This window comes from Podarcis erhardii (assembly GCF_964252035.2).
Source record: "Podarcis erhardii genome assembly, chromosome: 4".
In the NCBI taxonomy this organism is placed as follows: domain Eukaryota; kingdom Metazoa; phylum Chordata; class Lepidosauria; order Squamata; family Lacertidae; genus Podarcis; species Podarcis erhardii.
Genome location: NC_138508.1, coordinates 27,782,885 through 27,798,426, shown reverse-complemented (window position 1 = coordinate 27,798,426; position 15,542 = coordinate 27,782,885). Strand labels below are relative to the sequence as shown.

Genomic DNA, 15,542 nt, shown 5'->3' with positions numbered 1-15,542 from the left:
ATGAGTGAGGAAGGGTGCCATCTGTGAAGGGTGGGTGGCATTTCAGCTGGCAGGGCAGTGGTGTTGGAAGTAAAAGGATCCCAGCTAGTTAGGTCAGTGTAAATTCTGGTTGTGAACAGAGTAAACAGATCTAGGCTAAGGTGAAAGGGAATGGCTGAGTAATGGAAGCAGGTGCTGCTTGAGGTGAGGAACTTCGGAGATATGACTAAATATTTTGAAAAGTCACAGCATTTATAGAAAATTTTATTCATTTTTTAAAAAGATGGCATGTCAAGTCATCAAGCACAAGGAAAGAAAGATTAAACAGCAAATACCTGGGTTATATATGGCAAAAAGTTCTTTTACAAGAACATTCAATCTAAAATGTCCTTTTTCTATAGACTTTTCAATGTCTACAGTTCCACAGTTGCAGATATGAAACAGTAATTGCCCTGAATAGAGATGTATTTCCCAATTTTAAAAAATACCCAATTACAAGACATTTGTACTGACAGTAAACACAGAACAAAAGTAATATATTTAAGCATTTAATGTGCCTTTTTTATCAAGGTAGGTGAGAGATTGTGTGTATCAAAACAAGCGCTGTACGGCTATCGTTTAATATGGTTTACTTGAACCTACAGGGACACAGGTAAGAAACATTTCCATGAACAGAAGGATGGAGTATGTGTGCATTATAATAAACCAAGTTTGTGTTCAACCAACAGATGAGGATCTCCCATTACTTCACTCTGTGCTGGATCTGGAAAACAGGTTTAATATTTTAGTAATCCACAACTTTGACAGAACAAGTATCATCATGCAAGATACAACTTTTAACTAAGTGCAGCAGAAGGCTCGCTATTTGCTCCACTCAACCCCCTGCACCCCACATGAACTGAAAACAGATCAGCACACCTCTAATTAACTGTTCGTGTAGGAGGGTTGGGAAAAAGGGCCTGGACAGAGGCCAATGTTTTCTCCCTGAGCAACAGGTGACAAATTCTAACTAAACCTTTTATCAGCAGTGGAGATCTCATTCAAGCCCTGGATTGTACTCCTGAAAACAAGTTGTTTCCACTCTTTAAATTCTGCATAGGCACTTGCTTGGGCTCACCCATGTAAGAAAAGCCCTTTTGTATCAGATGAAAGGCCTATTGAGTGTCTCCTGTTTCCTCACAGCAGCCAACCAGAAACTGCTACCTATGGGAAGGCTACAGGCTGGTCATGAGGATCCCATAGTACAGTGTGAAGGCACACTAGGCCACCATCTTGCTGAAGCTAAGTAGGTCTGGGTCTGCTTAATGCTTAGATTGGAAGCCACATATATGTAGTCTTGGGATTCCATGAAAAAAGTATGGTGGGATATAAATGCACAAAAAGATACAGTTTCCCAGTAACACAGTTGCAAAAGTCATGTGTAGCACATAGCTACACAGTGGGACCCCAGCATGTGAAAAGTGGTTTTCATATTGGTGCAGCAACCTTTGAACAGGGCCTGAGGTTTAGAGATGTCTTGTGATCTTTACAATCCATTTTCTTCCCTGTAGCTTTAAAATACTAGATTTCTCCCAATTTTTGGGAATTTTCCTTACCGTTCAGAATATCCTCAAAACCAATGCAGTCATAGTTGCCTTTCAAGATATCCAGGGACAGGTTAGAACTATTAAGGAAAGGAAGACGCTGGGCCTATAAAGTACAACAGTTGGTCAGGGAGATTTCGTTCAACAAATAAACTGTGCATGCGTAATTACTACCCAAATGAGGGACCTTGAAGATCATCTATTCCAACCCCCTGCAATGCAGGAATATGCAGTTGTCCCATACGGGAATCAAACCCACAACACTGGTATTATCAGCAGCATGCTCTAACCAGCTGAGCTATCCAGGTCTGCTATAGCTGCAACATGAAGCCTTGCTTGATCATAAGTACAATCTTATATGTGTCTCCAGAGAAGAAAGACCTGTTGCGTTCAATGGTGCTAGTTTATAATACAGTGGTACCTCGGGTTACATACACTTCGGGTTACATACACTTCAGGTTACAGACTCTGCTAACCCAGAAATAGTGCTTCAGGTTAAGAACTTTGCTTCAGGATGAGAACAGAAATCGTGCTCCGGTGGTGTGTCAGCAGCAGGGTGCCCCATTAGCTAAAGTGGTGCTTCAGGTTAAGAACAGTTTCAGCTTACGAACGGACCTCCTGAACGAATTAAGTACTTAACCTGAGGTACCACTGTATACCTATTTATGTAGACTTAAGTGAATAAACTGATATGGTTAATTAACTAGTGGTGCAATCCTATGTGTTCTTACCTGAAAATAATCCTCTTTGAATACTGTGGGGCTTACATCCAAGTATACACACACAGGATTGCGATGCAAGATTAATTTAATCAGGTGACAGTCCTATGTGACAAGATGATTATGAGGAAAATGACTCAGATCTTCCCCTTTATCTCCACTCCCCCCCGGTTCAAAAGGTTCAACTCCGGGGCAGTTCAAATGAATCACTGATGTTACAGTGGTTTTAAGTCTTAATCATTAAAACCAGTAAGAAGCTAATGCTATTTTATCAGATGCTTTTAAAACATTATCCTGGGCAAAACAAATTACTGAAAAGAAATGAAAAAGCATACCTGCTTCACTGCTTTGAATTCCATTTGCAGCTTCAGCGGTGCATGCAGCCCTTGAATATTTCTCAGAGTAGAAAAATTCATCTTATCTTGATTCAAGGAAAACTACAAAACAAAGTGTTAAGAATATACTTGTGTTCTAGAACAACTGGGGAAATGTGACTTCCCCTGTTAAAAAATGTTTATAATGCTTCACATAAACGTATTTTCCTAGCTTACTTTAAATACTTCTACTCATTTAAAGAAAAGCTGGAATTTATACGCACCCTTATCAATCCACCACAACATGCTGTTTCTGGCAAGCAGAGTACATCTGACTCCACCTCATGGTGAAAGTAAAATACTGCCAAATAACCCAAATCCCATTCATGTTAATCTTAAATGAATTACTTTCAGTATTGAAGGAATGCTAACATCTGACTAATTACAGAAGGGTGTGTGAGAGAGTAAGAGGTGTGTTTATTTGCCATCTTATAGATGCTTGAGTGATCCATCCATCTGACTATCCAAGCCCATTGTGGGAGCATTCCAAACCCAAGATCCAATGAAATGGGAGGAGTTTGGAATGAGCAGGTCTGACTTATCCTGGCTCAGCTGGAGATATGCTGGCCTAAATTCTCTATCCCGCCTGAGGCTGAAGTAAATCCTGAAAAGGGGCTGTTCCTGGGAAATGGCAGGATGGGGAAGGAGGAGACTGACCCATATTCTGAACTCCATTCAGCTCATTCATGTGACCTAACAACCCACCATAAGTTACACTGACAAAAAGATTCTTTTGCTTCTTTCAGGCTCCACTGTTGAACAGAGTGTGTAAACAAGAAGAAAATATTCATGCATGTTTGAGCCATTGTGGAGATTTGAGGATAAAGGCAGATAGCCTCTATGCTTCTGCCTCATGACATCTCCCTGTTTCAACTTTCCTTTCTTCCTTTCCTTACTGAGTCACTTATCAACCCCACTGTCTCTCTCTCCCACATTCATCATTGTGGCTGCTAACATTTTGCTCCTCATGCTGCAAACATGCATTTCTTTTCCCCCTTCAAATCTCTTTGCAAGACCCTCTGTTAATATACATCAATTTATGAACTACAATAACCACATTATTTCTGTGCCACCTCCTACGCCACGCTTCTGTACTGCTCATCATGCACTGTTCAACCAGCTTGGATCTGCCCTTTCAAGATGGGTTGAAAGCTTTCCGATAGTGAAGACAGCCAACTGAAAATACAATCCCATACACTGATCAGAAGTCCCACCAATCCCAACTGGGCTTACTCCTATGAAAGTAGCTTTGGGAGCACAGGCTTTAGGTTTCAGTTTCGCCCCCTAAACACAGCTGGAGCCAATGTTAGAAAAGTATCTGTCCTGTAAAATTAACAGTTTTCTATCCACTGTTAGGGATGTGGGTGGCACTGTGGGTTACACCACAGAGCCTAGGACTTGCCGATCAGAATGTTGGAGGTTCGAATCCCCACGACAGGGTGAGGTCCCATTGCTCGGTCCCTGCTCCTGCCAACCCAGCAGTTCGAAAGCACGTCAAAATGCAAGTAGATAAATAGGTACTGCTCCGGTGGGAAGGTAAATGGCGTTTCCGTGACCTGCTCTGGTTCGCCAGAAGCGGCTTAGTTATGCTGGCCACATGACCCGGAAGCTGTACGCCGGCTCCCTTGGCCAATAAAGCGAGATGAGCGCTGCAACCCCAGAGTCGGTCACGAGTGGACCTAACTGTCAGGGGTCCCTTTACCTTTACCTTTTTATCCACTGTTAACTGAAAAAAGTGTATAGTATGGCCACGTCACACACATATTTAACTTGCATGATTTTAACTATGCATGGGCAATAAATCCCACAGGAAGTTGGACTGTCCCCTGAGAGCATCCCTACCATTCCCAGAGCCAGCACACCAAGCAGGCCTTGCCTGAGAAGCAAGGCCAAGAGTGTATCGAGCTGTTTTTCCGCCAAGTAACTCCAAGCAGATTCAGCACAAAAAGAGATTTTAAGCTCTTGTCCTTGTTTCCCAGGCAAGGCCCACTTAGCGCTCTGGCTCTAGGATTGACAGGAGTTCTCTCTTTCTCTTCCCCTCACCAGCTACCTTACCCTCAACAGCTTAGCTGTGGGGCAAATCCAATGGCAACACAGTTTTGGCTGCACATGGTTTTCACATTTACACATTACCCCTGGTGTAAGATATGGAGCAACTGTGTACCACTTGCGCTGTTTACAGTCTAAAAAGATGAAGTGTACTTACATTTTTCTCTGATAGTTCCAAAGGATGAACAGGGAAAAGTTCACTCTTCACATTTGTAAAGCTATAAAAACAATGTACAGTATTAGTACTGCAACTTTTATCTCAAAATATCATTCACAAAATATTTTGGACAGCAATTCCAGGTAAAATTTTTGTGGCTCTGAAGTCTGGAATTAATGGCATAGAATACATAAAAGAACTATTTTCTCTTCTTTAGTAGGGTGGAAGTAATGATACCAGCTATGTGTCTGCAGGAAACAAACACTGTAAAGTCTAATGCCTGTTTGCATATTCTCTTGGAAGTGAGTCTCCCCATCTACAGTGGGGCTTTTATTTTTTATTTATTTAATTTGTATACCACCCTTCATTCAAGGCTTGCTGGGTTAGGGGGCTCATGAAGAAGGGCCTCAGATGATGATGATGATGGTGTGCAGAGGAGTGAGTTGTCAACTTTGGCTTTAGTTTAATGTATAATAAAACTTTTTACCTTTCTTATTTTATAGGCAAAACAAAATGAACAGTCACCACACTCAACCTGAGTACAACTACGTGTCATCCTTAGCAATAATTTTTGCATTCTTTTTCAGTGATCTGAGCCAGAACAATATAAATTACAAAAAAACAAACAAAAAACCCCCAAATAGAACAAACCCAGAGTAAGATGAACATTTACATTTTCAGATATGCAAATTATTGAAGCTTAAAACTGTACAGTTCACTTAGTTGTTGTTGTTTTTTTAAAAAAACCTCTGGCAGTTGACACTGTTCTGAGTCAAAAACTAGTCCATTTGAAGCTATTTGATATGTAACAAACCTGTCCATAATGGCTAGCAACCATCTGATTTTAAAATCTTCTGACTAAGCACCTGGAAAATTCTGTAATGAATAAGAACCTTTCTCTAAGTTAATTGTATATAGGGCAATACAGGATATACTACTCTTTGATTGAGCCCAATTCATCTTCGATCTGGCCTTATTCATGTATTATTTCGTTGCTTTTTCCAGAAAGATGAAGTCAAAGTGACTTAAAAACATTAAAACAAGTGTAAAAACAAGAGAAAAACAACTTTAAATGCTCAGAAATAATATGCATTACACAGTTGTTTATTGCCCTACTGAATAAGTTACTGGTCAGATATTGTGTAAGTATAATTGCAAATTGGAATTCACATCTCAAAGGAAAAATAGAAAATTTACAGGGGTAAGCGGCCCTTTTATGTTCAGATTTACATTTAATATACCCATTTACCCATCCAAGGACTCAGAATTCATCATGCATTCAAAGTCCACTTTGGCATCTTAAGGAAAAATTACATAATGGATCTTCGGCTCAGAAATATCCTGAGATGACATTACAGGGGAAATTGAATAGTTCAACAAGAAACTGTTGTAGCATTATGCAAGGACCTTGAAGCTTATCCACGAGAAGATCATCCGCTTTTGTATTTTTTCCTGTCTCCTATTTTAATGCTTCCAATGCTTTTTTGTTTATCTGTTTTTCAGGTGGTCTTATTTGTCTGTGTATCTTTATGACAATTCTGGAAGGTCCCTTGAGTTAGAAAGGCACGGCATATTTTCATTAAAAGTAATAAACAATGGTGGACAATTTTTCTGAAATAAAACTTGATCACCACTGTAGTGTTTACTCTGCAGTGTCGCCACAGAAGCATGCACGCTGCTCGCATGGTGTTTTGGTGATGTCCAACAAGCCTGACAAAAGTCCAGTATAAACAAGCGGTGTCCCCAGAGAAGCTTCTTAAAATACCTACAACATACAGGGGAGCAGAGCAAGATTTATTTAACTGATAATCAGGGATGAGCTCCCTGGATGCAGATAGTATAAATGACTGCCTTCTTCTGCCTGTATTCTTTCTGTGGTTGCAAAATATCCATTAAATAAATGAGATAATAGCTTGGAGAAATTGTGCAGGGTATACATTTTAAATTGCCCAAACTGTAAGGAGTATTGCAGGTTTAAATATATAAATTCAGATTTGTTTAATGCCACATGTGAGGAAATCACAGGGACAATGTAAAAAAAGATTACTTAGGACATTATTGTCCATCCTATCAATTACATTTGATAGCAAATATATAGCTCAACATGTTGGCTGTCATTTCACGAGACATCTCAAAGAAAGAGCTATGGTTTATTTTAACTAGTCCTAATGCCTTGCCCACGTATTTAGTGGAATGACTGCCCACATATATTCAGAAGCGCTGCATGCCTAATGCTGCCACTGAACAAAATAAGACAACACGATGGCCAATAACAATGGCACTAAACACTATTTATAGACTAATACAAATGATTAGAAATTGCAATCAAAGTCTCTAAATCTTCTTAACCAGTCATGGAAGATTAATTCAATCTAGAGCAATTCTCCATCAGCCAGACTTGTAAGAATTAAGATGAGAAGGATGCAGTTCAATTTCTTAACAAGCCAATCTTACATGTAAGTAAATATAAACGCTGCAGAAAACATGCTCTGGATCAGTGCTCATGTGATACTATGACTTCTCATATTAATTCTTACAAGTCTGGCTGGTGAAGAATTCATCAAGATTGGCTGATGAAGCATTGAACGAAACAGACTGGCTATCTGGAAACTCTGTTCCGGCGATATTTGGTGACAGATTATGTATACATCGAACTTTTGAATTATTCTACCGCAACTGGTTAAGAAGATTTAGAGACTTTGGTTGCAATTTCTGATCATTTGTATTAGTCTATAGTATTTAGTGCCATTGTTATTGGCCATTGCCATCGTGTTGTTATTTTGTTCAGCTTGTCTATATTGCAACACAGCGTCTGTTTACGGATTAATGCTGCCACTGGTCTGTTTTGACAGAAGAGAGTTCTCTTCTTGTCAAGCCTAACCTATGAAAATGATTCTGCCCAGAGTCTCAGGGGAATGGGATCAGTCTCTAAATTCCACCTTCAAACTAGGCCAAACCAAGTTCACCCTGTTCCCGCTATGTAGGAGCTCTGACATTCACGTGGTCCCTTCATTCCATGAGGCAGGCTGCTGGGAAACTGCAGTTCTGTCTGCTTCTGGAGGAAGGAAGGCAAAGAGCTTTCCACCCAGTTCAAGAGGCTGAACAGGCTCCTCCACTTCAGGCAAGCAGGAAGCGCTCTGGAGACGGACACAAAATCTTGGATGGATCCAGTTTTAGTTCCACAATTCTGTGGAAAGAATCTATATTTAAGGCTCCTACTGTCAATAAATTTATGAAGACAAATAACTGGGTGTAACTTTGGAAGATCACCTCACGCAAATATTTAGTAAACAAATGTTTTGTATCTAAGGAACTGCCCAGCCCACGTGGGAGAGATGAGCTCCCTTTCCTTTTGAAGTCAGAGGTGCAGGGTGGGGACTTCTCCTCTTACTGCAGTCCTTCATCCAAGATGGATAGAAGAGGTGGAGATGGCCTATTTGGGGCTCACCACCTTCCCAGGTAAGCACTGCTGCAGAGTGATGGGATTCATTTGCGAGTGGGGAAGTAAGAGCTTCTTTTTCCTCTCTCCTCTCAACAGTCTTGACCAAGCCACCTCTGCACAACCCACTTGAAGAAAGCAGACCAAGTACACAATTCATCCAGGAGGCAGAGAAAAACCATTTCAATCACACTTTGGATCTCCGTCATCAAGGCACACAAGGAATTCACCAAAGCATTTCAATGGCTTTCTAGTGCTCACCCTCTATTTATCACATCGCAGCTTTCAAATGCTCCAGCAGCTGAAAAATCAGAAACTGGAACACAGTCCTTCAGTTGAGATCCAAACGCTCTGGTATTCTAAAATGGAGATAAGTTACTATTAGGAATGTACAACTCAAGAATGCTTTCAAAATGACTGCTGCTAGATACATTTGTTTTCAAGGGGTGGAATTCAATTTTGCGCTACTATAAATGTTCCCTCTGTGCAAGCGTTTCAGCTTGCTGGACAGAATGATTCCCAACTGCACTGTTCTGGGGGTGCTCCCAACCCTCCCAGTGCCAATGCTAGGGGGCATGGAGAGAAAGGCAAAATCCCTCTGTGCAAGCAGAAGACCTTGCACGGCGTGGCTTCTTTGCACGGGGCTTCTTAGATGAATCCCACCCATGGGGTCTAATTTAGTAACTTTGTTAACTAGAGATCACACCAATCAAAATTTAGGCTACTTTAGAAGGCAGACAAGGCCTGTAGAAAATAAAGCAATACATGCGTGTTGACTCCTAAAGTTACTTCATCTACCAAATATGGACACAAATTTCAGTTTGGGGAATATACCCAGCCAGATGAGCGGGGCATAAATAATAAAATTATTACTATAACCCACTGTGATTTATTCTCAAACTGTGTATAAATGGCTTCATCATGGTGGTCCCCAATAATACTTACTTGCTGCTCATGGTATGTAAAAGAGTTTAAACCCAAATACAATCTCTTAGGTGTCTTGCATGGAAGTATTCTAATTTGCTGAACACTGCTTTGTTCTTCATGTTCTAAATCTCACTCTGATGCTCCTGAAGTGGTCTTCTGACCAAACTCTCCAAAAGCAATTCTAATATAGCAGGCCTAGGTCAACCAGACTGTTGCTAATGAAAATGTAAGCACTTTCCTACTAATCCCCAGGTGCCAGTCTGCCCACCTGGTTTGGAAAAAGGCGTTCTTCCATCAATTGTACAAAGCAGGTGGGAAGAGAAAAATGAGCACTGTCAGGCCTTTTATATTGGGTACTCTGCTTGCCTCTTGATTTCAAGAATGTGCTTAAGAAATAAATGTGTTACAATGTTAATTCTGCAGAGATAAGAAAAATAAAGCAACAGAAATAGCGGGCCTAAAATCAGCTTAGTTAATATTTGTAACACAGAGAGAACACTATTATTCTCCATTGTTCTGTCCAGCATATCACTTTCTTCTCTATGAAAGAGATCAGACTCTAACACATTTTTGGAACTTTACATGCAGTTGTGAGCAGTTATTTACTATTAATAACACACCGCAGTAGACAAAAACCAGGAAAAAAAAGTCCACAAAAAAGGTGAGGGGATACATAACAGACTGATTTATGAACAGACATACAAACTGACGCAATATGGGCTACCGGACAGGAGACTGGACTAGAAGTCAGGATTCCAGCAAGTATAAGCAGCATTTCTGTTTCCTTTCCCACCATCAGCTTTTCTTGTTTATTTTAGTTGTACATTGTTTGTGTCTCTTGCAATAAGTCTGTATAGTTTTTTGCACCACACACAATCCTGGCTGGAATCTCCAGGCACTTCCTTTACACAAACATACACCTCCATTTTGCAAATATTTGGAGTGCATAAATTAAAAGCAAGCTGAATTATTACAGCACAGGGTCTGAAATTGGATAGATTAAGTAAATAAAAGGACTGAACTGCAGGAAATCCCTCCGACAGCGACACTGACACAACTGTTCTATTGCTTCCCTGTGGAAGTGAGATGTTTGCAAAGTAAGCCTGCAACATCTTTGGAATGGCCAGTAGACAGTGACCCAGCAACACTGGCAAATGAAGAGTAGGCCCATAACAGAGGGAATGTATTTTGTTGCTCTGGGGTGGGTTAATTTTCCCCCCTTAAAAATATTACACCATCCCTTAAGTTATGTTGATAGTGCCAGGTGATAGCCAGGTGTTGATAGTGCATTTCAGCCCTGTACTTTCTACATCAACTGTGACAACTCTTTCTACCCATTACACCAATGGTGAACCCAAGCAACAACTTGTGTATGATAACAGTTACCCCACAATGCAATTCCTTTTTGTCTTTAATTGGAATGTTTCTACCTGTGGCTTTTCTGTTTACCATTTCTTCTTGCTATGAATTTACATTATATGGATGTTTGCTATATTCTCCACTACACCTCACTGACAGCCTGGTGCTGGAAGAGTCAATATCCGTACTCTATTGTATAGAATTCGCCACCTGTAGTTCATGGGGAATACAAAGGAGGATGCCATATGTATCTGACACCAGCTGATCTTTTTTCTTCCTCTGTGCTTTTGACAAAAGCCTACCATTCAGAAATATGACTAGCAAAGAAAAAAATTACACCTCTCCATCTCAGGAAAAACCATACAGAAATTTAGCAAGTGATGCTTTTTTGGCACAGAGTGACTTGGTGGGAGGAGTTTCACCAGCTACATTTATGTATTAAACCCCCCCTCCCCCGCCCACACATAAAGAGAAAGGCTACAATCCTACTCAAGAGCATTACTCCAGTAAATACAAATAGTGAGGTTGCTGAGTAACTGTGATAAAAAGGGGAAATCTGGACAAAGAGAAGCAAAACAGAAACTGGAACAAATTTTTAAAAAATAAATAAATCTCAAAGGGCACATCCAGGGCTGGATTTAGGTCTGATGAGGCCCTATATGTCCAGCTGTCCTTTGTCAAAAACAAATTGTCGGTTTTTTGTGTTGAATACATGCTATATGCAGGGCCCACTACTTAGATCATAGGAGCCTACCCAACACAAAACGCTATTGCTGTATGTAGGTTTTATTTTATTTTTTATCTTATATTTTGGAAATGTATATCTAGCCTTTTTCCCCTTTACTTTTTTTTGGGGGGCCCCAAGAGAGTGGGGCCCCTAAGATATAGCTTCTTTAGTTTACAAGTAAATCCGGCACTGGCGCATCCACTTCTAGCAGCGTCCAGGCCATGAATTCCCAGCTCCCTCTTCACGGTGAAGACATGGACACGTCTGGACGCCCGGGGAATTCGGCAGGCGGGAACCCCTTCCAGACAACGCATGTCGGGAGGGAAAGAGAGGGGGCTTCAATGCGAAGTGTGCGCGGCGGGGGGGGGGCATCTCTCATTAGGATCCCCCAGGCCCGCCTCAGCCCGGCCGCGACTCGAGAGAGAGGGAGGGTCGCAGCTGAGTGAGGAGGGCACCCCCTTCGCACGCAGAAAGCTCCGAGTTCAGTCCCCGGCACTTCCAGGTGGACCTGAAATCCCGGGGAGCCGCTGCCAGTCAGTGCGGACAATACCGAGCTGGGTGGACCAACGGCTCTGACTCGGCAGCTCCCTATGTTCGTGAGGCGGAAAGAGAGGGAGAGAGGGACCCCCCCGGACTCCCCCCCCCGGCTATCGTGACGCCAGTTCGCCTGACGCCCCCGGGGTGACCCGGCCCCAAGACCACGTTCCTTGACTGAATGCCGCTTACCATCTTTGCACCGTCACTCGCTCCCTCTTCCTTCCGCCAGCTACGAGCGAGGGCAGTGACGTCGCGCGTGCGTACGCACAGGATGGCTCTCGCGAGAAGTGTTAAAGCTCGGGCGGGAACGAGCGAGGGTTTGCGAGGTAATGGCTCGCCCTGGCGCCGAAAGAGAGGAGGGCTCCCGCCTCTCGGCGTCGTGTCGAGGGAGCGTGAGGGGAGCGGCGCGCGGTGTTTCCCTTCTTTCGCCCGCAGCTCTTGCCTCAGCGTCAAAGGGTCAATACGCCCCTAGCTGATAATAACATTACAACTGTCTGAAGCGCCCCGGTACGGAGCGCGACAGCAGAACTCCAGTAAAACGCAATAAAGACGACGTGTGAGGCATTTTTTTTAAGCTGACTTTTTTTATTTTAAGCTGAGAAACAAAAGCAGCGGTTCAGAGACGAGTAACAGCCCTTTAAAAACGCTTAAGCGACCAAGAAAGCGTTATAGCCCTATACTTGAAAATAACGTGTTGGCGCCAGTGAAAACTCGGACAAAAAAATACCTCAGCGCAACCTTGGAAAGGGTTCAGCTGCGCTTTTTAAGTGGCTGCTTAAGTTAACGCGGTCTGGCTTGCTTGCTTTAATTGTTTGATTTTGCTGTGTTACCATCTTGGTATTGTATCCTGCTTGGAGGTGATTTCACAATGAAAAAAAGCGAGTAACAAGTTTTGTATAATACCAATACACTGTAAAAATCAATAAAGCAGATATTATTTCTACTGGCCACTCTTAAGCGTCCTACTTCAGTAACGTGTTCAAACCTGGGCTGCCAAAAAACAACAACACAGTTGCATGCCACCTCAATCTCTGTTCAGTGGAGACTGTGGTGTTTTTATGATATATGGTTCATTTTACACACATAACCTGAGCCTACCATGCAGGGGCGCTTAGCATTGACACCCCACAACGCCTTGCTTGTCCCATAGTCACACAGCCTTGGTTGGATGAGAGCAGAAAACAAGCATGGCTCTCCCTCTGGCTTCTCACACACCACTCTATTATTGCTCTCAGGTGAGGGGAAAGGGCCCATGCAGGTATCCTCTGGCACAAAGCCACTTCTTTTGCTATATTAAAGGTCATGCTTAGGCCCAATGCTATTTTTCTACAAAAAGAGGTGCCACAACTCGCAATGAACAGCTCCTTTGTTCTCCGAGAATGGTAATGGTGCTCACCTGAGAGGTGCCGGGACGGAGTTCCTGTGAGTTCCCCCCCGGGGGGGGGGGGAGTTAAATGCACTTGAGAGACAGTAGAATGTAAATAATTTTTGACGTTTTTAAGGGGGCAGGTATTATTCTGCCTAATCAAATTTGGCGTGACCCAGCCTGAGCAGGTGGAAATATGATTCAGAATTATGAGCCTCAGAAATAAATGGCATTAGTGTGCACACAGTGCATCTGCCTCCACAAAGAAGAACCTCTGTTTAATAAGATGATTCCACTACTGGTTCAATACTCTCAAAGTCCAGACATGTCTATTGATTATAGTTCCTAGAATATGTTCAGAAATCTAAATCTCTTCACCTTTTATCTCCTTTACATTCTTTCTTGTATAATTGAGAAATGAATCCAATGGCAGAACCTTTTGTGATTGTTTGACTGATAATATTATATACTCCAAATTTGTAGGGGACACAGTTGGAAGTGGAACACATTCTCAAACAGTTATTGAATAACCTCTTCCCCATGATCTCATGGCATCTGCTTGACTTTCAGCTACGCTCACTCAGCTTGTAAGTATAGCTCCTTTTCAAACAAGTTTGCGTGGATCAGGGGAATGTATGTTTCTGTTTTATGCATGTTTTCATTCTTTTTGGTTAATAACAGTTTATTTAATGACAGATTTTTTAAAAAGAAAGAAAAGAATTTTTATTCACATGGGCGTAGCTAACGGGGGGCAGTGGGCAGCTGCCCCCTAAATCAATCAAAACCAATACAAATCTGAGGTTCTGCCCACCTAACAAAAGCCTGCCCTCCACTAACAAAAATCCTGGCTATGCCTATGCTTATTCACTAAAAAAATTGAAAAGATTAAATTCATTTATTCATTAAATCAATGTGCACTAAAACTTGCTGCACCACCTAAATTGCCTTCAATTGTGAACATGAGGAATAGGGAGGCCCACATGCCTCTCTCTCTCTCTCTATATATATATACATATATATATATATATATTGTCCAGTAGCACCTTAGAGACCAACTAAGCTTGTTCTGGGTACAGTTTAAGCTTTCGTGTGCATGCACACTTCTTCAGATACTGGTACCTGTTTGAAATGGGTCAAGATAATTGACTTCATGCAAGAATTCCTGCAACTGCTGTGTTGCAACCCTTCCAAAAAGGGATTACCGTATTTACGACTTCAGGGTTGTTGTCACAAACAAGTGGGTCCAGAGTGGGCTTTTACAAAAGTGGTTGTATGAGTAAATAAACAAATGTAATTACAATGGAGGAGTAAAGAAGTAAATGAAACTCTTAATAAATGAAAATAATTTATTACACGCACATAATTACAATACATCCCAAAAATGTTTACAACCTTTTTTTAAAAAAAAGTCTTAAAAATGACAAAAAAAGAATTTCATTACCAACTTAAGGATGTGTTTCAAAGGTTGTCCTTTCCAACAAGAGCTTACACAACAAAATTGGTTCAATAAGTATGCCAGGAAGGACAAGGGACATTAGCTAGTGAGGGTACGCAACTTTGCTGCAGGAAGAGCCAGAATTGAATATATGGCTATTGTGGCAGTAGCCCCAGAGCTGAATGTGTGGGAAGCTAAAGCAGCAAAGGAAAAAATGAGGCCTGTCTCTACTGCAAAGGGAATTTTAAAGTGATGCCATTAGCACCATGCTCCTAGTCAGTATTCAAAGGACAGATTTGGGAAAGGCAATGCGACACCAGTGTTTTTGCCATTATGGGTCACCCACAATCACTGCCCCTTCTGTGGCTGCTATGCTTCTTCCCATATAGACTAGGCACATTTTCTCCAGCTCCAGTATGGTATATTATCAAAAAATATGTGCTAATAATATTTGACACTTCATTCAATTTTATTTGTCTGAAGGATCCAGAAAAGCAACTACAAAGCAGGAAGTAATTTAACATTTTTGTCTATATGTTTTAGTTTGTATTTTTCAAGATAATAGTAACTACAAAGGTTCTTATAATTTGATATAGGTAAGTGGGTTTTTTCCCAACCGGTGTGATGTAGGATGAACAAAAAGAAACAACTGCATGTTCCTGTTTAGTGAAACTTCTAGAAAAAAATCAGGCTCGTCACTAAATATATTTATTTATTGAGTGTTTTGGTTTGTTGATGAGGAAATGACTATAGAGATGAAACATTTACATTTCAAAGTTTTTCTTGTAGGATATAGACTGGACACCATCACTACACGTACATTACTGACATCATCTTCATGTTTAGGCTGCATAACAGAAAGGAATGTAGCCTTGTAGTAAAGATTTGGTT

The 15,542-nt window shown here is 41.4% G+C and overlaps 2 protein-coding genes across 6 annotated transcripts in view; one reads left to right on the top strand and one right to left on the bottom strand.

Annotated features, from left to right (window-relative positions):
• Positions 1 to 225: 225 nt before the first annotated feature.
• POMP (proteasome maturation protein) lies at positions 226 to 12,140 on the bottom strand. The gene is made up of 6 exons (XM_081860893.1): positions 12,040 to 12,140; positions 8,562 to 8,659; positions 4,862 to 4,922; positions 2,617 to 2,718; positions 1,575 to 1,668; positions 226 to 742 (listed from the first exon to the last, which is right to left on the bottom strand). Exons 1-6 carry the CDS (start codon positions 12,040 to 12,042, stop codon positions 675 to 677), a joined length of 426 nt encoding a protein of 141 aa, XP_081717019.1. The 5' UTR covers positions 12,043 to 12,140; the 3' UTR covers positions 226 to 674.
• Positions 12,111 to 15,542, top strand: part of FLT1 (fms related receptor tyrosine kinase 1) — a 141,615-nt gene continuing 138,183 nt past the window's right edge. For all 5 annotated transcript variants that reach the window (XM_081860108.1, XM_081860106.1, XM_081860107.1 and 2 more), the window contains exons 1-2: positions 12,111 to 12,176; positions 13,700 to 13,803. The gene's annotated coding sequence lies outside the window, so the exon portion shown is untranslated. The remainder of the gene's footprint in view (positions 12,177 to 13,699; positions 13,804 to 15,542) is intronic.

What these genes read in the sequence shown, in the direction of transcription:
- POMP (XM_081860893.1), bottom strand. An exon ending in AATTCAAAGCAGTGAAGCAG is followed by an intron (nt 1,669 to 2,616) that starts GTATGCTTTTTC and finishes TGTACTTTATAG; the next exon opens with GCCCAGCGTCTTCCTTTCCT. An exon ending in TTTTGAGGATATTCTGAACG is followed by an intron (nt 743 to 1,574) that starts GTAAGGAAAATT and finishes CCTGTTTTCCAG; the next exon opens with ATCCAGCACAGAGTGAAGTA.